The sequence below is a fragment of the Panthera tigris genome, chromosome B3, assembly GCF_018350195.1.
Source record: "Panthera tigris isolate Pti1 chromosome B3, P.tigris_Pti1_mat1.1, whole genome shotgun sequence".
NCBI classification, from domain to species: Eukaryota; Metazoa; Chordata; class Mammalia; order Carnivora; family Felidae; genus Panthera; species Panthera tigris.
The window spans coordinates 118,205,504-118,230,439 of record NC_056665.1 but is presented as its reverse complement, the minus strand read 5'-3'; the positions used below and the strand labels follow the sequence as shown (position 1 = coordinate 118,230,439).

At 36.4% G+C, this 24,936-nt stretch overlaps 1 protein-coding gene across 1 annotated transcript in view; it reads right to left on the bottom strand.

Moving 5' to 3' along the window:
- DNAL1 (dynein axonemal light chain 1) overlaps nt 1–24,936 on the bottom strand; it is a 45,136-nt gene that overhangs the window by 7,179 nt on the left and 13,021 nt on the right. Inside the window, exons 3-5 of the mRNA XM_007095087.3 lie at nt 22,538–22,647; nt 19,538–19,593; nt 8,816–8,871 (exon numbers count right to left, since the gene is read on the bottom strand). Of these exons, the coding sequence (XP_007095149.1) occupies nt 8,816–8,871; nt 19,538–19,593; nt 22,538–22,647 (222 nt within the window). The remainder of the gene's footprint in view (nt 1–8,815; nt 8,872–19,537; nt 19,594–22,537; nt 22,648–24,936) is intronic.

Below are 24,936 nucleotides of genomic sequence, written 5' to 3'. Positions count from 1 at the left end.
GGCTCTTAAATGCTGGATATGATCAATGGTGGTACAAAGATTCTTCCTTCTTTTTTAGACATAAGACATAATGAAATGATTATTTCTTTTTTTAAAAAACAAAAGAATGCTAGGCAGGATCAATTAGATGCTCTATCCCCTCTTAGTCTAAAGAATTTACCTATATCCACATGGTAACATCTAGAATGTGGGGCCTAGGTCTATGTGCTGGTAACTGTCCTTTCAAAGACCATAGAGAGAATAAGTGTACCGGGACAAAGAACCTTAATACATTTTCCATACTGGTGGAACCAGGGGAAGCTGAGAAGGGAGTGGCCTGAATTAGTCTGTGTGTCATTCCAACTCCCACAATTCATCATAGTTTCAACTTTCTGAATAAAAGAAACAATTTCAAAGTAAAAAAAAAAAAAAAACAAACCTTTTATATCAGTCCATTCTAGCACTCATATATCAGAACTTAGTGATTTTATCAAACCCTCTCATCTACTATTCTGATATCTTCTCCCAAAGGATCTAATTAATATGTCCTATATAGCTTTCAGAAGAGGGGAATCAGGCATCAGATAATTTAAACTTCATTACATACATTTTCATCTCACTGCATCCCCATCCATTTCATGTGTCAAATTTAGAAAGTGTGAGGTAGCAGGGAAAATACTAATTAAACATGGATTAGAAGATTTAGACTCAATTCTGGGTCTGCCGCTTAGTGTTGTTTTACATGTATATATGGGGCTCTTGGTCAATTTCACCAATTCTCCAAATAGCCAATTTGCTGAATTTACTCTTTCACTGATTTACTGAAAAACTGTTTAACTACTTACAAATTATAGCAATTTGTTTTAGATAGGCTAGGATAAGATAAAACAGGATAGAAATTCCTTTAGATAGGATAACTTTTGAAGATGTCTGTGATGTTTTATTCATTCACCTGAGTACCAATTTAGTTTTAGTTTCATTTTTAGCCATTTGGATGTAGCTGTTTTGCCATTGCCAAATTGCAGTGCATTTGGGGACTTTCTTCACTTGGCAATATGACTTTGTGGAATGAGAATTTCTTATGTATACTAACTTACAAATGTACACATTTTGGATGTCCAGAGCGTAGTTCTTTCAATACATTTCAATCTCTTCCACGGTCTTTTGTACTTCCCTAAATGTAAGGATTCCCTAACCACTTTAATTAGATTACTATTTTTATGTGTTCTAATCACTTGAGAAGTGATTAGTGTCTAAAATATGAGGGGCACCTGGGTGGCTCAGTCGGTTAAGTGTCCAATTTCGGCTGAGGGCATAATCTCACAGTTCGTGAGTTCAAGTCCCACTCGGGCTCTGCACTGACAGTGCAGAGCCTGCTTGGGATTCTCTCTCTCTCTCTCTCTCTCTCTCTCTCTCTCTCTCTCTCTCTCTCTCTGCTTTTCTCCCACTTGCATGCTCTCTCTCTAAAAATAAATAAATAAACTAAAAAAAAAAAAATGAAACTGATTCTACCAAGATGAACCAACAAATCCAAAGCTGGGATGAAACAGCTGCAGTAAAATTAACACTAAATAAAACCTTAAAGAAAAAATTCAAAGGTGTTGAAACCATTCCAAGCAACACAATTTTTTATATATTTCTAAGAAGGTAATAAAGATAAGATTTTGGTGAAGCAATATGGTGACTATCAATCAGTAAAACCTGGCTAAGTTTGTGTAAATCAGTTCAGTGAAATCTGTCATTCAATAAATAATAAATTGGCCCTTTGGAGAACTGAACATTGAGTAAACAGACATTTAGCAAACTGGTCTGCTTCTGCATATGAACAAATCACTCCTCCTCCTAGTTTTTTACTCTGTAAAAGGAGGAGGTTGGCATATTGAGATACCATCTCACACTCATTAGGATGGCTACTATCAAGCAAACAAAAAATAACAAGTGTTGGCAAGGATATGAAAAAATTGGAACCCTTGTGCATTAGTGGTGGGGATGGGATGTAAAATTGTATAGCTGCTACAGAAAATTGGTGGTTCCTTCAAAAATTAAAAATATATGATCTAGCAATCCCACTTCTGGGCATATACCCAAAAGGATTGGAAGCAGAGTTTTGAAGAGAGATTTGAACACCCATGTTCACAGCAGCATTATTTACAACTGCCAAAAGGTGGAAACAACCAAAGTGATCACTGATGGAGGAAGAGATAAACAAGACATGGTATATACATTCAATAGAATATCATTCATCCTGAGAAAAGAAAGACGTTCTGATAAATGTTACAACATGAATGAACCTTGAGGACATTATGCTAAGTGAAATAAGTCAGTCACATGAAGACAAATGCCATATGACTCCATTTTCATGAGGTACTTATGGTAATCACATTCAGAGAGACAAAAAGTAGAATGGTGGTGCTAGAGCTGAGGGGATGGGACAAAGAAGTTATTGTTCAATGGGTACAGAGGTGCAGTTTTACCAGCTGAAGAGAGTTGTGGAGATGGACAGCAGTGATGGTTGTACCATGATACAATATACTTAATACCACAGAACTGTACTTAAAAATGGTTACCATGGTAAATTTTATGTTATGTATATTTTACCACAATAAAAAATAAAGGAACAAAAATGAGAAGGCTAGACAAGAAGTTCTCTAAGATCCCTTTCAGCTATTAAAGTTTAGGATTCTTTGAGGTCAACAAACCATTATGAATATTGAAAACAAAAAAAATAAAAAAGTGTCTGTTCTGTAAATAATATTACATTGGAGGTTATAAGAGTGGGAAAAGTTTAAGGGAGTGCTGTAAAACCTCCATTTTGGACCACATAAAATGATGATTATTATTGTTATTGTTTGCCTTTTGTATAAAGTAATGAATTCAGATATCATAATGTTGCTGAAAGTCTTTAGGAAGATCTGATTCACAAACAGTTAAGAAATGTTTGTAGGCAGCTGATTATAAGTATACAAAAACAAATAGATTTTATATTATAAACAGGAAGTCATTAGAGAGAAATTATTTCATTCATCATAGCAACAAAAACTATAAATTACTTAGGAATACATTTTTATAAGAAGTGTACAGGCCTTACAGGAATTGAAACTATAAAATTCTACTTAAAGTTTAGACATAAAAAATCTGAATAAATCTGCCTGTAAGGGAAAACTCATTATTATAAAGACCTCAATTTTCTCCAAATCAATCTATAAATTCAGTGGAATTATAAGACTTCCAGTGGAAATTTATTTTTATGAACTTGATAAACTGATTTTCAAGTTTCTTTTGAAGAGTAAATGTCCAAGAAAAGCCAACAAACATTTTGAATAAGAAAAGAGGACTTATCTAAATAGATATCAAAACATATTATAGAGCTAAAGAAAATTAAAGTGGCATTATATTGGAGATGGAATATACAGGTAAAATAACAAATAAAAACTTGACCATCCAGGAACCCACCCATGCATACACAGAGTTTAGTAGGTGGCGTTTACAGTGGGAAAAGATTTTTCAATATATGGCTAACCATTTGAAGGAAAAAAATAAGGTTTGATACCTGCCTCATGCAACATATAAAAATAAACTCCAGATGGACTAAAGATAACAAGCTTAAAAATTTACATGTAAAAAAACTATAGAAGTATTAGAAGATGACTATTTTTATAATCTAGAAGTGAAGATCTTCTATGAAAGATACAAAACATAGAAGTCATAAAGGTTTTACAAATAAATTTGACAAATTTTAAAACTCCATTTGGGGGCACCTGGGTGGCTCAGTTGGTTAAGCTTCCAACTTCAGTTCAGGTCAAGATCTTCCGGTTTGTGAGGTCAAGATCTCGCAGTTTGTGAGTTCAAGCCCCGCATCAGGCTCTGTGCTGATAGCTCAGAGCCTGGAGCCTGCTTCGGATTCTGTGTCTCCCTCTCTCTCTGCCCCTCTCCTGCTTGTACTCTGTTTATCTCTCTCTCTCAAAAATAAACAAACATTAAAACCCCATTTGGCAACTATGAATAAAGTAAAAAGACAAGTGACAAAGAGAAAATACATTTAATAATTCTGAAAACTGGGGCACCTGGCTGGCTCAGTCAGTGGAGTGTGCGACTCTTGATCTCAGGGTTGTGAGTTCGAGCCCCATGGTGGGTGTAGAGATTATTTAAAAATAAAATCTTTAAAGGAAAATAAATTCTGAAAGCTATTGCATTAAATTACAGTGTGAAATCTGAAATCAGATTGCCTAGATTTGACTATGTTGGCTAAGTCTTCCATCTCTTCCATCATCTTTTTTGTTTATTTATCTGTTCATCCATAGATGGGCATTTGGATTGCTACAATCTTTTGGCTATTGTGAATAATGCTGTTATAAACATGGGTAAACAAGTATTTTGTTTGTATATTAGGGGGGAATCACTAGTGTGGTTATTTTTTTTAAGTAAAGAATAACATAAGATAACAACAATAACAACAAAAACCCAAACAGTACAAACAAGCATAAAAAGAAAAGTCTTCCTCGCCCCACACCCCCTTCCTTTCTTCAGAGGTAACAGCTATCACCACAAATATTCTATGTGTATATATATACATATACATATGTATACATGTATATATGTGTGTGTGTGTGTGTGTGTATACACACACACACAATTATATACTTTGCTTTTTTTTTTCACTTAACAACATACCTTGCAAATTATTCCATCCAGCATGTATAGGTAAGTCCTACCTCATTTTTCCTCTTGATATATTTTATTTATTTATTTATATTTATTTATTTAGCTATTCTACAATTGATATACCCCAAGATTGTTGACGTTTTTTTATACAAGCTTTGTTGCAATGAACATACTTGGTCCAACATCTTTGCTCATGTATGTGAGGATGAAAAAGTCCTAGATATAGAATAGTTGGGACAAAGTAAATACACATTGAAGACTGTGATAGCTATTGACAAACTTCTGGTCTCAGCAACAATATTTAAAAGTGCCTGTTCACTATACTTGGGCACTTTAGATAACTGCCTGAGCCCGAGTGTCTTTATTCTGAACTGAGGATTTTTTTTAATCTTTAAATGAGGACATTATATACTTGTGAATTTCAAATGAAATAATGCATGTAAAGAGTCTGTTACATAGCTAATAAATGTTAACAACAGCAATAATAGTAATAATATTCTCAACAATGGATAATTATTAGGAATATTGATAGTGCCTAGAATGCAATAAGAAAAAATAAAGCCAATAGAAAAATGAGTAATAACTATGTTTGGTCAATTACCAAAAGAGGAAACATATAACAAATATATAGGAGGACATTCAAGGTCACAACTAACTGAAGAAAACAGATTAAAACAACACAATACTCCATTTTTGCCTATCATATTGGCAAATATTAAAAATATGGATTGGGGCACCTGGGTGGCTCAGTTGGTTAAGTGTCTGACTTTGGCTCGGGTCATGATCTCGCAGTTTGTGAGTTCGAGCCCTGCGTCAGGCTCTGTGCTGACAGCTCGAAGCCTGGAGCCTGCTTGGGATTCTGTGCCTCCGTCTCTCTCTCTCTGTCCCTCCCCCACTCACACTCTGATTCTCTCCCTCTCTCAAAAATAAATACACACTATAAAAATCGAAACATATATGGATTAAAGGGGCACCTGAGTGACTTAGTCAGTTGAGCATCCAACTCTTGCTTTCAGCTCAGGTCATGATCCTAGGGTTGTGGGATCCAGCCCCACGGTGGGCTCTGCGCTGAGCATGGAGCCTACTTGGGATTCTCTCTCTCTTTCTTTGTCTCCCACTCCCCATCTCCCCCACTCTCTCTCTCTCTCCCCAAAAAAGAAATTTAAAAATATGGATTAAAAAATATGGATAAATGGATATTGAGGGTGGAGGGAATAATCCTCATCCATATACCATAGATGGAAGTATACCATAGATGGAAGAAACTAGAATTAGCATTGTGAGAGCAATTTGAGGCACCCATCACAAATTTAAATGCACACAAATATCCTCACCATTTCTATTTTTAGCAATCTAGCCTCTATCAACATTCAAATAACTATTGAAGGTTATATGTGTGAAGATGTTCATTGCAACATGATTTGTAACAGCAAAAAAAAGAGAGAGAGGCACACCTTCCGCAAGAAAATAATCTAAATGCTCAGCAGTATAGGAATAGTTAAATACATTGTTATATAAAAAAGAATGCATTAAATTTGCATGTTTTGACATGGGAGGATATTTATGATATGCTACTGAATGAAAAAGCAGAAAAAATATGGCCTGTGTATTATCAGTGCAAACATATATAACATATATATACATACATACACATGCACACAGATATCTATAGGTAAAAAGAGGAAAGACTTTCACAGTGTATTGCATATATTTATGAATTGCTTGACTTGTTTTTTATAATTAACATATATTACGCTTAGAATTAATAGTTTTTGTAATTAGTAATATATTGAGTCACTCAGTGTATTATTTACAGAGTGCCTATTACATATATCAAGCACTAATGTATATGTTCATGAACAAAACTAAGGTACTCATTAGGATTTGTGTGTGTGTATTTGTGTGTGTGTGTATTTGTGTGTGTGTGTGTGTGTGTGTGTGTGTGCGTGTGACATGACAGAAAGAGACAAAGACAGAAAACAAATAAATGAGAATTTCAGATAGTAATAAGAAAGTTGAAAAAAATTATAAGCGGTAAGAGTTTTTGCCCAGAGGGCTACTTTAGATATATGGCAGCTGGAAGTGACATCTAAGCTGAAGTGTGAAGGTTAAGAAGGAGTCAGTAACGTAGAAGTCCAAGGTAATAGAGTTTTTAAGGCAAAAGAAATGGGAAGTAGAAAGGTCCTTCAGGTGGGAACGGACTTGGCATGCTCAAGGAGGAGAAAGACCAGTGGCTAGAGATTACCAACTAGGAAGAAGAGTAACATGGAATAACATCTGAAAGGAAGGCAGAGGCCAGATCATATACACAAATGGGCTCGCAATGTATCCTGTCAGTTTTCCTAAGTAGTTTTAAATAGACCCTTTCCCTTCAATTTAACATTCCATGTTTCAGGCAGCTGAACACTGCCTCCTATTTGGCTATTACAGCTGCCTCTGTAATGAGGGGGTGGCTATTTCAGCCTGTGTGGTTTGGGAGGTTACTGTTGAGAAGCACTGCAGTTTCAACCCCACTGGTTCTTGGGAAGCACAAGCTAGGCTTACTGGGGGTGGGGCTGGGAGTGGGGAGAAGGCCAGAGTCATAAAAACATTGGGAATGTTTATAAAATTATTTAACAATATACACTTTTTAAAAAATTATTATCTGTTTGGGAACAAATACAAGAAAAAGACATTAGCTTTGTCATTCCCAAAACTGCCTAATTTTACAATATTGTTTCATCTCAACTTCTCTGCAAGGAAATTCAAATGGCCAAAAAATTCCCTGTCAAAAACTTAAAAAATTTTTAAATGCCCAAGTTTGATAAGGGGAAATGGGAACCCTCATACATTACTGGTAGGAATATAAACTGTTAAAACTTCCCAAAGGGTAACTTGGTAATATGCCACAAAAGCCTTAAAAGGAATTCATACCTTTTGACCCAGCAATTCCATTTCAAGGAATTTATCCAAGGAATTATTCATAGATGTGTGCAATAATATAGCTAAAAGGAGATTCATAATAGCATTGATTATAATAACTCCAAACTGGAAATAAATAATGAGTAATAAGTAACTGATTTAAAAAATTATGGTATATCAGTAAAACAGAATATTATGCTATCATAAAAAAAGGGGTACAGTTGAAAATTATTTTAAAAACTTAAGTTACATCCTCTGATCAAAAACCTCCAGTGGCTTTGTAAGCCATTTGGAAAAAAAAATCTAAAATCTTATCATTACCTGTAAGACCCAATGTAGCCTCATTCCTGGCTCCCTTTCCAAGCTCACTGAGGGCAATTCCCTACCCTCATTCAACTCTTCTGCTCTAATTCAAGCATCTGGAGCAGCTTCAGTTTCAGGACATTTGCACTTGTCCCACTTCAGTCCAGAGTACCTGTCCCTTGGTCAGCCCTATAGCTTTTTTCCTCATTTCCTGTCAATCTATGTTCTCGTATATGCCTTGCTTTTCTTCATTGCATTTATCACCAACTGTATTATACAATGTATTGCATATGCATTATACAAATATTTTCTAGACTGTCTACTTCTACTGTAATCGAAGTTCTAGGAGAGCAAGGACTTCATTACCTATTCTTCTGTATCCCTAATGCCTAGAACAGTGCCTGGCTTAAAGTAGGCATTCAGGAAATATATTGAATGATTTTGTTAAAGGAATGAATGACATGAAAAAAATGATTTTTACATATTAAGTAAAAAAAGAGAGCAAAACAATATGTATAGTATGATTTCATTTTCTACATACCCATCAAAGAATAGAAAAAAGACAAGAAAGATATCAATCAAAATGTTAACAATATTTACACTGTCAGTGGCTTATAGGTACTTTTTTTTTAACTTTAATTTTTTCTTCAACGTTTTTTATTTATTTTTGGCACAGATAGAGACAGAGCATGAACGGGGGAGGGTCAGAGAGAGAGGGAGACACAGAATCGGAAACAGGCTCCAGGCTCCGAGCCATCCTCCCAGAGCCTGACGCGGGGCTCGAACTCAGGGACCGCGAGATCGTGACCTGGCTGAAGTCGGACGCTTAACCGACTGCGCCACCCAGGCGCCCCTATAGGTACTTTTTATAGTTGCTTTTTGATTTTGCAATTTCTGCAATGAACAAATATTACTTGTATATTAAGGGGAAAAGTGCATGCTTTTTTTAAAGAAATAAATAACAACCTACCAGTCCATTTAAGTTCTTTATGTTGTTTCTTCCTAAAGACAATATTCTCAAGTTTTCTGTAGTAGAAAAAAAAAACAATTTTTGTTTATGAGAATCACATTACAACTGTTGTAAATCTAATAAAATAAAGTGTTAATAACTTTTATATAATAAATATACTGATCTAATGAGTTAGAAAGGCTGTATTAATAAAGTGGTGATCAAGTAGGAAATAACATTGACCTATAATCTAAGGTAAACACTATAATTTCACATCATGGCAATATTAAATTTACAAATGGTTAGCTATTTGGAACACATGGTCTTAAATTGCTGGCAAGTGGGGCGCCTGGGTGGTACAGTCGGTTGAGCATCCGACTTCGGCTCAGGTCATGATCTCTCGATTGGTGAATTCGAACCCTTCATCGGGCTCTGTGCTGACAGCTCAGAGCCTGGAGCCTGCTTCAGATTCTGTGTCTTCCTCTCTCTCTGCCCCTCCCCTGCTCACACTCTGTCTCTTTCTCTCAAAAATAAACATTAAAAAAATTAACATAAATAAATAAATAAATAAATAAATAAATAAATAGCTGGCTAGTATAAATATTATAGGGATAAAATAAGACTAAAGAATATTTTAACTTCATCTTTTTTTAAGTTTATTTATTTATTTTTGAGAGAGAGAGAGAGCACAAGTGGGGGAAGAACAGAGACAGAGGAAGAGAGAATCCCAAGCAGGTTCCACACTGTCACCTTAGAGCCTGATGCAGAGCTCAAACTCATGAACTGTGAAATCATGACCTGAGCCAAAATCAAGAGTCTGACTCAACCGACTGAATCACGTAGGTGCCCCACGAAGCTCTGAACTTAAAATTTGTGAAGCATATATATAATTCAAATCTACTATAGTATGAAGACTCACGCTAGAAAATAGGAACATATTTATGCATAGCACACCTCACTCCCTCACTCCAAAAAGGATTAAAAGTGAAATCAGGGGTGCCTGGGTGGCTCAGTTGGTTAAACAACTGTTCATGAGTTCAAGCCCTGCATTGGGCTTTAGGCTGCCAGTACACAGCCTGCTTCAGAGTCTCTGTCCTCCTCTCTCCCTGCCCCTCCCCTGCTCACATGTGCTCTCTCTCTCTCAAAAAATAAATTTTCTTTTAAAGTGAAATAAAATGAATTAGTATTTTAAAAATCTTTTGCTTTCAATCTTTTAAAAAATTAGGTTGTGATTTGGTTTAAAAATGCTCATTTGTATTTTTTAAAAGTTTGGTTCTATTTATGTATCTATAAGCTATTTCTGGAAGAAAAAAAGAAAGTAGAAACAGTGGTTGCTTTAGGGAACTGAGAGTCTATGTTCAGAGGAAAATTTATTTTCCACTGTACCCTTTTTTGAACTGTTTGCATAAAACCATGTGCATGTATTATTTTTGAAAATTAAAAAAAAAGATTCTAGCAAAGCACAGGAAACCTCATTTCTGTTCTAAAAAACTGCTGATTACTTATGCATAAGTTATACATTTAGTTTTCACAACTTAACCTTCTATAACTATGTTATCCAATATGGTAGTTACTACCCATGTGTGGCTATTTAATTTAAATTAATTAAAATTAAATACAATTTAAAGTTCAGTTTCTCAATCATACTAGCCACATTTCAGGAGCTTAATAGCTGTATGTGGCTGGTGGCAACTCTATTGGGACAGTGCAGACAGCTCTATTGGACTGTACTGTTCTATGACATCCATAATTCAATGGTTAAGAACAAAAATTCAATTAACTGAGTTCCAATCCCAACTCTCTAGGGAAGCAACCAAACTTCTTTGAATCACAGTTTCATTATACGTAAAATGAGGAAATATAATATCTGACTTGTAAGAATATCAAGATTAAATGAGATTAATTGTCTAAAATATTCAACATAATGCTTAATCCATGTACGTACACAATAAATGTGTGTGTGTGTGTGTGTGTGTGTGTGTGTGTGTGTGAGATCAGACATATATGGCTATATAAACTTTGTTTTAATTTATTCAATTTAATTATTTTATTTTTTTAAACAACGGAATTTTTGTAATGTTTACTTATTTTTAGAGAGAGAGAGTGCGTGCACGTGGGCAAGCAGGGGTGGGGCAGGGATAGAGGAGAGGGGCAGAGATAGAGGGAGAGAGAGAATCCCAAGCAGGCTCTGGGCTGTCAGCACAGAGCCCAACACAGGGCTCAAACCCACAAACCGCAAGACCATGACCTGAACCGAAATCAAGAGTTGGACGCTCAACTGACTGAGCTACCCAGGCACCCCTAATGAATTATTTCAAATTCTGTTATGAGAAACACTTAACTTTCAGGACAAAGTATTTTGCGAGTGATCTAATTCATGCAAAATGTTTTAACTGTTGAAACAAGTCCCCTGGTTATAGACTGAATTGTGTCCCCTGACTCCAAAATTCATATGTTGTAGTCCTAACACTCAGTTCCTTAGAATGTGACTGTATTTAAAGATAGGGAATTTAAAGAGTGAATTAAAGTAAATGTCATCATTTTAGGTAACATTCAATGACTGGTACCCTGGGGCACCTGAATGGCTCAGCCAGTTAAGCGTCCAACTCAATTTTGGCTCAGGTCATGATCTCACGGTTGGTGGGTTTGCTTGGGATTCCCTCTCTCCTTCTCTCTCTGCCCCTACACTCTCTCTCTCTCTCTCTCTCTCTCTCAAAATAAATAAATAAACTTAAAAAAAAAAAGTGCAATATGACTGCTGCCCGTATAAGAATTATAGGAGGGGCGCCTGGGTGGCTCAGTCGGTTGAGCGTCCAACTTCGGCTCAGGTCACGATCTCGCGGTTCGTGGGTTTGAGCCCCGCGTCAGGCTCTGGGCTGACGGCTCAGAGCCTGGAGCCTGCTTCCGATTCTGTGTCTCCCTCTCTCTCTGCCCCTCCCCCATTCATGCTCTGTCTCTCTCTGTCTCAAAAATAAATAAACATTAAAAAAAGAATTATAGGAACAGATTAGGACACAGACAGAAACAGAGAAAAGACCATTGAAGACCAAAGGAGGGACACCTAGATGGCTCAGTTGGTTAAGTGTCTGACTTCAGCTCAGGTCATGATCTCACTGCTTGAGTTCGAGCCCCCCATCGGGCTCTGTGCTGACAGCTCAGAGCCTGGAGCCTGCTTCCAATTCTGTGTCTCCCTCTCTCTCTGCCCCTCTCCCACTCACACTCTGTCTCTTTCTCTCAAAAATAAATAAATGTTAAAAAATTTATAAAGAGGGGAGCCTGGGTGGCTCATTTGGTTAAGTGTCCGACTTCGGCTCAGGTCATGATCTCACAGTTTGTGAGTTTGAGCCCCACTGTGGACTCTGTGCTGACAGCTCAGAGCCTGGAGCCTGCTTTGGATTCTGTCTCCTTCTCTCTCTGCCCCTCCCCACTTGTGCTTTGTCTCTCAAAAATAAATAAATGTAAAAAAAATTTTTTTTAACTATAAAAAAAAATTAGAAAGAAAAAACAAAAGACCAGAGGAAAAGATGGCCATCCGCAAGCCAAGGAGAGAGGAACTCAACCCTCCAAAACCTTGATCTTGGACTTCTCACCTCTACAGCTGTAAGAAAATAAATTTCTGTTGCTTAAGCCATCTCGTCTGTGGAATTTGTTATGACAGCCCTAGCAAATTCATACACCCCATATAACAATATATGTGTGAAAATTAAATATTTAAGAAAATCATATAATCAATTATTCTTTAAAGCTTCTTGATATGGAAAGATTGCCATTTTATTTTGTCTATTCCATGCAGATTGAAAAGCTTATTCAAACAGTTATCCATTCAACACATAACTATTGAGCATCTACAATACACCAGGAACAGCTATAATCACTTGCAGTGATTAAAATATACTATATGATAATACAATAGTGAATAATATAGACAAAAATTCCTGCTGTCATTGAGCTAACAATTTGCCAGATAATAAACTAAGTAAGATACTGGGGCACCTATGTGGCTCATTCGGTTAAGTGTCCCAAGTCTTGATTTCGGCTCAGGTCATGATCTCACGGTTTGTGAGTTCAAGCTCTGCATTGGGCTCTGTGCTGACAGCGTGGGTCCTGCTTGGGATTCTCTCTCTCTCTCTCTCTCTCTCTCTCTCTCTGTCCCTTCCTGACTCTCTATCTTCTCTGAAAATAAATTTAAAAAACTTAAAAAAGAAAAAAAGAAAGATAATAGGTCTTGCATAGGCTGTGTGAGAAAGGAGTTAAGAAATTACCAGGGAGTTTGTCCTAAGCAACAGGAAGAATGGAGTTGTTGCTATCTGAGAAAGACACATAGGAAGTTGGTTTAGCTGGGGCTGGGGAAGGATATCAGTACTCAGTTTCGGAAATGTTAAGTGTGTGATGTCTAGTAGACATCCAATGGAAATACCAGGCAACCAACTGTGCAAATCCGGAGTTCAGAGGAGATGCCTGGGTTAGGGATACAAGTGTGGGAACCATCAGCATATAGATGATAAAACCATGACCTAGATGAGATAATCCAGGGAATAGGTGAAGACAGAACAGAGAAGAGATCCAAGAACTGAGGCCTAGAGTTCTCTAATACTTAAAAGTGGGAGACACGAGACTGGGAAGGAGCAGCCAGAAAGACAGGAAGATCAGGAGGGCACAGTGTCCTAGAAGCCAAACATTGAAATTACTTCGAAGAGAAACTAAATCATTCATGTCAAAATATGCTGCTAGGTCAACTAAGATGAAGACTGAGAAGCAACCTCAGACTGAATATAACAAATATAAAATATATGTAGCTCTTCCAAAGATAGTATCTAAGTTAATATATAAAACTCTTTTTTTTTTAAACACCTTTTAAAAAAAATACACACGAAAATGGTGATAGAAAGCTAAAAAGATCTTATTGATTACTGTATAGGGACATAAATTATGATATCAAAGTTAATAAATTAAATGTTCTGACATAACACAACGATATATTTTTCAGAAGTAGAAGGTGGTACAGAAGTAGAGCACCACCAAAAGGAAAACACTGTTTTTTTCTTCATACAAGAAGGGTCCTGGTGAAAATCAAAACAGTGTTCGAAAGTTCTGTGTTTATTTAGTAAACTAAAGGAGAAAAGTATAAGTTTTTACCAAAGATACAAGGCAACACAATTTATGTTCTAATATTTGATATGAGATTATTAATATTCATATTGTACAACCTTTTAGTCACAGTTTTCAACATAGTCCAGGTATGCAGTTTTCTAGCCACAGTTTTGCTACAATAAACATAGTTGCCATTAGGGTTATTCTGCCTTATAAACCCCCTGTTAAATAGGAATCCCTTTTTATTCCAGATCCTGTCATCACAGTTTAACAAGTGAGACTATAGTGCTCATGAAAGGGAAGGGGTGAGAGACAGGCTACAGTCATATATTCAATCCTTCATAGGGATCAGCAGTGTCTTTTTGCTTTATAGTCACAGATGATGTGTATTCCCCAGTGACCGGCTATAGACTATGGAAGTACTATTTGTTGTAAGCACAACTAAAATGAGGTGAATCAAGTATAGCAAATGTATGGTACAAATGCTTATACTGTCTCAATCCATGTCTACATCAGACATCAATAACTGATCAAGCTATTCTTTCTACTGAATTTTTGGTACTCTTATTAATTAATTAAATTTTTCTGAGAGTCACTACCAATTGACCAAAGTTAGATTATAAGTTAAAGTCTATTGCCAGCCCTGTACAGAGGTTATCTATTTTCACTATTGTCAGAGTGATGTTTTTAATGAAAAGAAAAGCATGTTATCTGTATTGATAAATAATACATCATCAGGGTGCTTGGGTGGCTCAGTTGGTTAGGCATCCGACACTTGATTTCAGTTTATTTATTTGAGAGAGAGAGAGAAAGAGAGCAGGAGAGGAGCAGAGAGAGAAGGAGAGAAAGAGAGAATCCTAAGCAGGCTCTTCACTGCCAGCGAGGAGCCCTCTGCAGGGCTAGAACCCACAAACCATGAGATCATGACCTGACCTGAAACCAAGAGTTGGACGCTTAACCGACTAAGCCACCTGGTGCCCCCCAACTCTTGATTTCAGCTCAGGTCATATCTCAGTGTTTGTGAGATAGAGGCCCGCGTTAGGCATGCTGTCAGCATGGAGCCTGCTTGGGATTCTCCCTCTCTCTCTCTCTCTCTCTCTGAAAATAAATAAACTTTAAAAACATATCATCAATTTAATCTCATTAAAGCAAGTTATTTCAATTATAGACAAAGTGTCTGTATAATTGTTGAATAACACAGGAGTTAGCAATGCCAACCCCCAGGCAGTTGAAAATCTGAGTATAAATTTTTACTCTCCCAAAACTTAACGACTAATAGCCTGCTATTGAGCAGAAGCCTTGGTCAACAGTCCATTAATGCACATTTTGTATGTTATATGTATTATATATTATATTCTTACAATAAACCTAGAGAAAAGAAAATATTAAGAAAATCATGAAAGAGGGGCGCCTGGGTGGCTCAGTTGGTTAAGCATCGGACTTCGGCTCAGGTCATGATCTCACAGTCTGTGAGTTCAGCCCCACATTGGGCTCTGTGCTGACAGCTCAGAGCCTGGAGCCTGTTTCAGATTCTGTGACTCCCTCTTTCTCTCTCCTCCCCCACGCATGCTCTCTCTCTTCTCAAAAATAAAAAAAAAAAAAGTTTAAAAAAAAGAAAATCATAAAAGAAAGAAAATACATTCAAGAATGAAAGGAAAATAAATTTACAGTGCTGTAAAAAAAAAAAAATCAGCATGTAAATAGACTCACACAGTTCAAACCCATGTTGTTCAAGGGTTAATGGTAAAGTGAAACATCTCAAATTGTTTAATGAGTCAGTGAAAAACAAATATACTGAGTCACCTTATGCACAGCTCTAATAGTAAATGCTTCTTCTCCAGGACTACATAAATACTGAATGCCAACTTTGGGTAAGGTCCTGGGAGGAGGATGGAGATTTGGAAGATAAGATAGTAAGATGTGATGTTTACACTCAAGGAGCTCATTATCTGAAGAGACAGAACATATTCCTCACTAACCATAATAATAGCTAATATTTCTTGAGCATTTATATGTACCAGGAACTATTCAAAACACTTTATATATACTAACTCATTTAATCTTCACAAAAACTATATGAAGTGGGTATTTATTATTATAATCCAAGACAGTTATTAATATTCCTAAAGAAAGAGTAATAATGGAGGTGCCTGGGTGGCACTATGAGCACAGAGCCCACACGGAATTCTCTCCCTTTCTCTCTGCCCCTCCTCTGTGCTTTTTCTTGGTCTCTCAAAAATAAATAAATAAACATTAAAAAAAGAGAAAGAATAATTATGACAATCACTAGAGAAGTCTTTAGAGGGAGAAATGACATTTAAACTTGACATTCTTAATCTTAATTTTGTTTTTTGCAGGATTTTCATGTTGAGGAAGGGGCTATTCTCAAAGGAAAAAAGCATTGCATTAACAAATGCACAAAGTCATAAAAAAGAATGATGTATTCAGGTGTGAATAGGGTGGCACAGATTTTAGATGACTTTGAATGCAACATTAAGGCATTTGGTCTTTACTAGGCAAAAGGGAACCATTAAAGGTCTCTGATCTGGAAGAATGATAATGAAAATAATATAAAAAAAACATTTTTTTAACATTTTATTTTTTGAGAGACAGAGAGAGAGAGAGAGTGTAACCAGGGGAGGGGCAGAGAGAAAGAGAGGGAGACACAGAATCCAAAGCAGGCTCCAGGATCTGAGCTGTCAGCACAGAGCCCCATGCAGGGCTTGAACCCACGGACATGAGTCAGATGCTCAACCAACTGAGTCACCCAGGCGCCCCAAGAATAATATTTTTAGAAAGAAAACCCTGCTATCAATGTTGAATGTCAACTGGGTGAAAGGAGACAAAAAGATCAATTCGGAGGCTAGCACAAAGTCATAAGGCAGTGTTTTTCTCTTTCTTTTCTTTTCTTTCTTCCTTCCTTCTTACCTTCCTTCCTACCTTCCTACCTTCCTTCCTTCCTTCCTACCTTTCTTTCTTTCTTTCTTTCTTTCTTTCTTTCTTTCTTTCTTTCTTTCTTTCTTTCAAGAAAGAGAGCACATAAGCAGGGGAGAGGGGCAGAGGGAAAGAGAGACAGAATCTTAAGCAGGCTCCATGCCCAGCATGGAGCCCAACTTGAGGCTGGATCTCACAACCCTGAGATCATGACCTGATCCAAAGTCAAGAGTCAGATGCTTAGGGGCGCCTGGGTGGCTCAGGTGGTTAGGTGTCCAACTTCGGCTCTCGTGGTTCATGGGTTCGAGTCCTACATCAGGCTCTCTGCTGTCAGCACAGAGCCTGCTTTGGATCCTCTGTTGCCCTTTCTCTCTGCCCCTCCTCAACTTGCACTCTCTCTCTCTCTCTCAAAAATAAATAAACATTAAAAAAAAAAAAAAGAGTCGGATGCTTAACCAACTGAACCACCCAGGCACCCCATGGCAGTGTTTCTCAAACTATAGGTGATATGAAATCAGCTTAATGGGTTGTGACAAGCATTTTTAAAAAATGAAATCTTTAAAAAACTTATACTGGAGGGTGCCTGGGGGGCTCAGTTGGTTGAGCATCCAACTTCTCATGGCTCTTGGGTTTGAACCCCATGTTGGGCTCTGTGCTAACAGCTCAGAGCCTGAAGCCCGCTTTGGATTCTGTGTCTCCCTCTCTCTCTCTGCCTCTTCATCACTCATGCTCTCTCTCTCCTTCAAAAATAAATAAACATTAAAAATAATTTAAAACCTTACACTGGAACCTATGCTATAAGGGTAAATATTGTTTTACAAACCTATTCCACTTCACATGTGTATGTATGTATTTGATATGTATATTCATATGAATATATGTATTGAGTCATGAATTCAAATGTATTCCTTACTATGGAAAAGTGGTAAAAAAAAATGTTTGAAAATACAAGGGGGAGATGATGTGGGTCTTAAATAAAACCATAGCTTCCGGAAATGGAAAAGCAACAAATTATTTAAGAGCTCTCTCAAAGAGTAAACAGGACTCAGTGATGAACTCAGATGTCTTAAGGGAAGTAAAGGAGGAGCATGGTAGGTTAAATAATTCCCCACCGAAAGATACCTAGATCCTAATCCCCGGAACCTGCGAATGTTACCTTATATGGGGGGGGGGGGCGGGGAGTACTTTGTAGATGTCATCAAGTTAGAGATCTTAGGGAGAATAGCCTTGATTATCTAGGTGTTCCCTAAATGTAATCACACATATCTTCTTAAGAAGGAGGCAGAGAGTGGTGCCTGGGTGGCTCAGTCAGTTGAGCATCCATCTTTGGCTCAGGTCATGATCTTGCAGTTCATGAGTTTCTGCCCCACATTGGGCTTGCTGCTCTCAGTGCATAGCCTGATTTGCATCTTTTGCACCACCCCCCTGACCCTCCCCTGCTCATGCTCTCTCTCAAAAATAAATTTAAAAATATTAATAATAAAAAAAGGAGGCAGAGAAATAAATATGTGACACAGATGAAAGAGGAGAAGTCAACATGACCACAGAGGCAGAGATTAGAGTGATGTCCTCACAAGCCAAGGAACATGGCAGCCATCAGAATCTAAAAGAAACAAGGAACAGATTCTCCCCTAAAGCCTTCAGGCAGTGTGGCTTGGTCAAAACCTTGATTTTGGCCCACTAAAACCAATTTCAGACTTCTGGCCTCCAGAACTGTTTTTGTTCTTGCTGTTGTTTTTCAGAACTATTGTTTTAAACCACCAAGTTTCACCAAACATAGGAAATTAGCAGGAGTCAGAAGCCTTGGCAACTGGGATGGTGGCAACATCATTAACACAGATAAGGAACACAAGAAAAATGATGGTGAGGAATTAAAATTTAAATATAACAAGTATTGGGGCACCTGAGAGGCTAAGTCAGTTAAGACTTAGACTTTTTTTCTTTTGTTTATTTTTGAGAGAAAGACAGAGAATGAGCAGGGGAGGGACAGAGAGAGAGGGAGACACAGAATCCGAAGCAGGCTCCAGGCTCAGAGTTGTCAGCACAGAGCCCAACGTGGGACACAAATTCACAAACCATGAGATCATGACCTGAGCCGAAGTCAGACACTTAATCGACTAAGCTGCCCAGGCGCCCCAAGCCTCTTACTCTTGGTCCAACTCAGCTCAGGTCATGATCTCACAGTTCGTGGGTTCAAGCCCCATGTCTGGCTCTCTGCTAATGGTACAAGACCTGCTTGGGATTCTCTCTCTCTCTTCTTCTCTCTCTGCCCCTTACTCACTCTCTCTCTCTCCAAAATAAATAAATAAAATTAAAAATAAATAAATAAAAAGTTCCAGAATACCACCTGGAATTCTTAAAAATAAAGTAAGAAAGAAGGAAAGAAAGAAAGAAAGAAAGAAAGAAAGAAAGAAAGAAAGAAAGAAAGAAAGAAAGACAAATTTGAACAAAATACATATAATAAAAAAATCTCATTTTTCTATTTAATTCTAACTCTATAAAAGCTTTAAAACATCTTTAAAATGTTTAGGTCTTTTGTTTTCTCTGATTTTCTTTGGATAACCAAATTTAAGACACATGGTTTATATATTTTCTCTGTCATCTGACAATTACTGTGGTTAAAACAGGTGCTAGCTTCTGGGATTACATAGTGTCTCTAGAATGTTTATTCCAGTAATGAGAAAACCCAAGAACCATCTGTTACTGTGGATCACTTACTTAAGCCATTGAGGTTGGCAATTTTTTCAATGCAGTTTGTAGACAGTGAAAGCTTCCTTGAAAAGAACAAAGGAAAACTTGAATTAATATGAAGCAATTTTAAATGATGTATCAGAAAAATAAATAAATGGTTTATCAGAAATTATTCCTCAAGTGCCCATAGAAGATAATATTTAAGTCATATTTTCTTTTTATACTAAATCTTTTCCCCCCTCAGACATGGCATGTATTCTTTCATTTTGAAATCCTCATCCTTTTTTTCTGATCACAAAGTTAATACATATTCATTGCAGAAAATTAAAAAAAAAAAAACTTTTTGAAGGTAATTTAGTATTATTTATTAATTTTTTTAAATGCATGTGTTCTTTGACCTAGTAATTCATTTCTAAGAATAAATCCCATTGAAATACTAATACAATGCCAAAAGATATATAAGCTAGATTATTTATTGTATTATTGTAATAGCAAAAAATAGGGAAAAATCTATAAACATCTAGCAACTGAGGGATAGATAATGAAAAACTATACTGTCACTAAAACAAATGAAATTAGGCTCCAGATACCAGCTTGGGAAGACATCTATGATATGTGGTCAAGTTAAAAAACCATCTAGCAGAACAAAACATTTTATGTGATCCCTTTTGATAAAAAGCAGAACTATATTATATGCATGTGCAAAGATATTTATCTGCTCATGTGTTAAATCATTCAGAAATGTATACTGAAGAAGTCATAATGTAATGCTAACCATTCCACAGATATCCCCAGAGATAACTACTTTTAATGGTTTGTATACATTTGTCTAGGTTTTTTCTACTCATAATTTAACTATATAAAAATTTTAAAGGGAGCATAACTACACATTCTTAGTCTTCCTTTCTTGACAAAATTTTTAATATTTCAGTACATTTCATGCAAAAAATGTAATAAAAGCTAATTTTATTGAACACAATGTGTGCCCAGTATTCATCTAAGTACTTGTTACATAAACCGGTTTTGTTTGTTTTAACCATCACAACAATCCTGTGAAATAAGTATTATTATTATTATCTGCATTTTACAAGTGAGGAAACTGAGGTACAAAGATGTTAAGCAATTTGCCTAATATTACACAGCCATAAAGGGGCAGAGCCAAATTTAAAACTCTCCAAAAACTGACTCTAGAACATGTGATCTTATCCTTTATGATTTGACTTGAAAAAGAATTACTCATTTTTTTACAAAAGCAATTACTATAGTGTAAATTATTGATCAAATCTGTATATTTTCTAGCCATCCCCAATTCCTGACAACTCCCAGTGAAAAATGGAGTGCCTTAAATCTGGGAATATGACTGGGATGAATTCTTTAATTGTTGTTTAGGCAACCTGCCCAAAGAGATTGTCAGCCAAAGTATGAACAGGCTGACTCCTTCCAAGCAGTTCCAAGATAATTTGGTACCAGGTACAAAACCTTCTCAAACATTTGCCTTTGAGATGGCTTTATGATAAAAAGATATTTGACCACTTTGAAACAGTGCTCTTTGGAATCATGCTTTTAAAGCCAAAAAAAAATCTAGGGTGGATTTTCATATAATACACAGTGCTCTTACCATAAAGGACAAGTTGCATACAATAACTAAATATGTTTGCTTCTCCCTTTCATTCCAAAGACAGATATTAGTCTAATGCATGGGTTCACAAATATGCATAGAAGAGTCACTCAAGCTGCTTATTATAGATTCCTAGGTTTCATCAGTAGATATTCTATTTCTATATATTTGGTGTGGGGCTTACCTCCTGCATTAGGAAATTCTTATGTAGGTAGTTAGTGCACTATATTTAGAAAAACACAGACTAAAGAAATCAGGAAGAATCCCAAGTGATTCTATAACAATCTACAGCTCCAACAAGACACTGCAGCCTGAGAGCATGGTCACAAGGTGTCATGGTATAATTGCCTCAAATTATCCACAGAAGCTTGCTAAAAAAGTATGTAGAGTATTGAGAAAATAACTTAAGAGGAATTCATATAGGGGTGCCTAGGTGGCTTAGTCAGTTAAGCATCTAACTCTTGATTTCAGCTCAGGTCATGATCTTCTGGTTTGAGCACAACATCAGGCTCTGCACTGACAGCACAGCACAGAGTCTGCTTAGGATTCTCCCCCACTCTTTCCCCACCCATGCTGTCTCAAAATAAATAAATTAATTAAAAAAAAAGAGGTATTAATATAGACCTGATACTTAAAGTCATGGGAAAATAGGATTATAAAATAATAAGTATAATTTGATCCCAATAAGGAAAGAAAAATTAGAAGGCTCTGTATCAACATGCTAACACTGATTCTCAAAAGATGGTGCAATTTTGGTTGATATTAATTCCTTTCCTTTGTGCTTTTTATATTTTCTAGATGTTTTAACAATGTATTTTTACAATTGAAAAAATTTAAAGCAGTATCTGTTAGGCCTCTAGTCTGTATAGTACTGACTGGCTAATTTTACAAGAGAAATACTAGCTTTTATAATAAAGTCTTATTGTATTACTTAGTTATTTAGTTTCTCCCAAGAGACAAGGAAAATTCTATTTTCCAGGCACATTATAAAAATTTTACTGAAAAAAAAGTACTATATTGGGGCACCTAGGTGGCTCAGTCAGTTGAGCATCCAACTTCGGCTTAGGTCATGATCTCACAGTTTATGAGTTTGAGCACCACATCGGGCTCGCTGTTGTCAGAGCAGAGCCTGTTTTGGATCTTCTGTCCCCCTCACTCACTGCCCCTCCCCTGCTGGCACTTTCTATCTGAAAAATAAATAAACATAAAAAAAAAGTACTATATCGTTCAGGGTTACTTTATTACTAGTCCCCCATAAACCAATGATCTTTTATGTTTGGCTTTGCCAAAGGGAGAATTATATCAACCAAACCAACAAACAAAAAGAAACAAAGATCACAGAAAACAAACACTTTTTTTCTAGTTTATGTATGTTAAAAAGGAAGGGGAAAAAAGACAAGAGAACTTACTCGCAATTAGCAAGTGTGGACAGAGATGCATCCATCTTCTCTATAGGGGGAATCTGAGCATAAAGCTTTATCTCTTTGGCTTCAGATGGCTTCTGACTGGTTTTCTCTTCCTATGATAAAAATTAATTTGGAAGAAAGTGATCCCTGATTATAATACAGAACTAAAGTCCAGAATTTTGCAAGGCTTTTCAATGTTTATTTCAAACCAATTATCAGAATTTTGTAACTCTGTGCATTCTTTACAGTTCACTTAATGAGATTTACTAACTAACCCTGATCACCAGGCTTTTACATGGCTCGTTCAGATAATTGTTAGGTTCCAACTGAATGAAAGGAGGAGGAAAGAAAATAACTTTTATTTCTGTAATATTTAAAATTCTTTAAGAGTCTATCAATGAACAAACACAAAACACGACAACATTTTCTTGGGAAGAATTCCTTGTGGCTAATCACCCTTTTCTTAAATATCAGATTTAGATCTGGAAGATTCAACTATTTTGCATCTCTTCTTGCAAATCTTTTACTATACATGGTTCAGTCTGAGAAAGAACCCCAGATACCAAGAATTTTGGAAGATACCATCTTTACGACACAGCTGAGGTCCAAGCTGTTTGCTCTATAATAATTTACTACTAAATTCTACCTTAGAGGAGCTCCTGGGTGGCTCACTAGGTTGAGTAACCGACTCTGGATTTCAGTTCAGGTCGTGATCTCCCGATTCATAAGGAGTTGGGCTCTGTGATGACAAGCTTGGAGCCTGCTTGGGATTCTCTCTCCCTCTCTCTCTGCCCCTCCCCAACTCACAAGTACACATGTACTCTCTCTCTCTCTCAAAATAAATAATTTTTTTTTAATTTTTAAAAAATTTATTTTGAGAGAGAGAGAGAGAAAGAGAGAGCGAGCAAGTGGGGGAGGGGCAGAGAGAGGCAGACAGAGGATCTGAAGCAGGCTCTGTGCTGACAGCAGAGAGCGTGATGCAGGGCTTGAACTCACAAACCATGAGATCATGACATGAGTCACCCAGGCACCCCTAAATAAACTTAAAAAAAGCTTTAAAATAAATTCTACCATAAAGTTTAATTTCAGTACTATGTACACAATTTAAAATTTAATTATCAATATATACTGCATCATAATATTTTCTAAATACCTCAATACTTAAAGTCAGTTCTCTCCAACAAAACAGGAAGTTCCTAAGGTGCAGGGACCATTTCCTTTGCTTTCCTATGTTTTCTATAACATAGTGCAATATAAGACACATAGAGGCTTATTTTTAAAAGTCAAATAATAAGATATCAATACTAGAAAATATACGATCAGTTGAAAAAAAAGATCTAATACACATCCACTTGGTACTTATTTTTGTGCCATACATTTGTAGGTTAGGGGAGCAGAAACACATACCTAATAGACCCTCAATAAATGTTAGATTAATCAGTGAAAGAGTGAGCTTAATGTCTTCAAATAATCTTGAAGTCAAAGATTTATGGCCACAATATGATCTAGAAATAGAACCGACAACCCAAACCAAAAAAGCAATTACTTATTATCATAAGTAAATAAAGTCCTAAAATCTGATTCAAAGAAAATCTAATCTAATAACAAGCCTATTCCATATGTACTTTTTTCTTTAACAAAACAGATTTGGGGCACCTGGGTGGCTAAGTCGGTTAGGTGTCCAACTCTTGATATCTGTTCAGGGTCATGAGTTCAAGCCCTGCATTGGGCTCCATGATAGACACAGAGCCTTCTTAAAATAACAAAAAACAAACAAACAAAACTCCAGATTTTTCATCAACCAAAAAGAAATGAATTATTTAATCAATCAATTAATTAATTTAAATGTTTATTTATTTATTTTGAGAGAGAGAGAGAGCATGCAAGCGAGCGTGGGGAAGGGTCAATGAGAGAAGAAGAAACAGAGTCCCACGCAGTCTCCAAGCTTGTCATCACAGAGCCCGATGCAGGGCTCGAACTCAAACTGTGAGATCATGACCTGAGCTGAAACTAAGAGTTGGATGTTTAACCGGTTGACCCACCCAGGCACCACCAGCAATGTGGTTTTTAAATGCAGAGTACAAAGAAGTTTATAAGCACTAAAACAAGAATTCAAAAATTTTTTATTCTATCCATCCTATTTTCCCTAGACACCATCTCCTGAAAGACTTTTTATTCAAAGCCTAGCTACAAAAGCAAAAGATGCATTGTTATACAAAAAACTATTGATAACATTGACAAAAAAGTTATCACAGGGCATAGAAATTGAGGAGCCATCTCTATACTCTGTGGAAAGTATATCTATAATGCTGAATTACTACTGTCCAAACATCTGTAATGTTGAATTACAACTGTTCAACATTCTTTATAGAATGTTATATTCAAAATATTTATAGTTTATA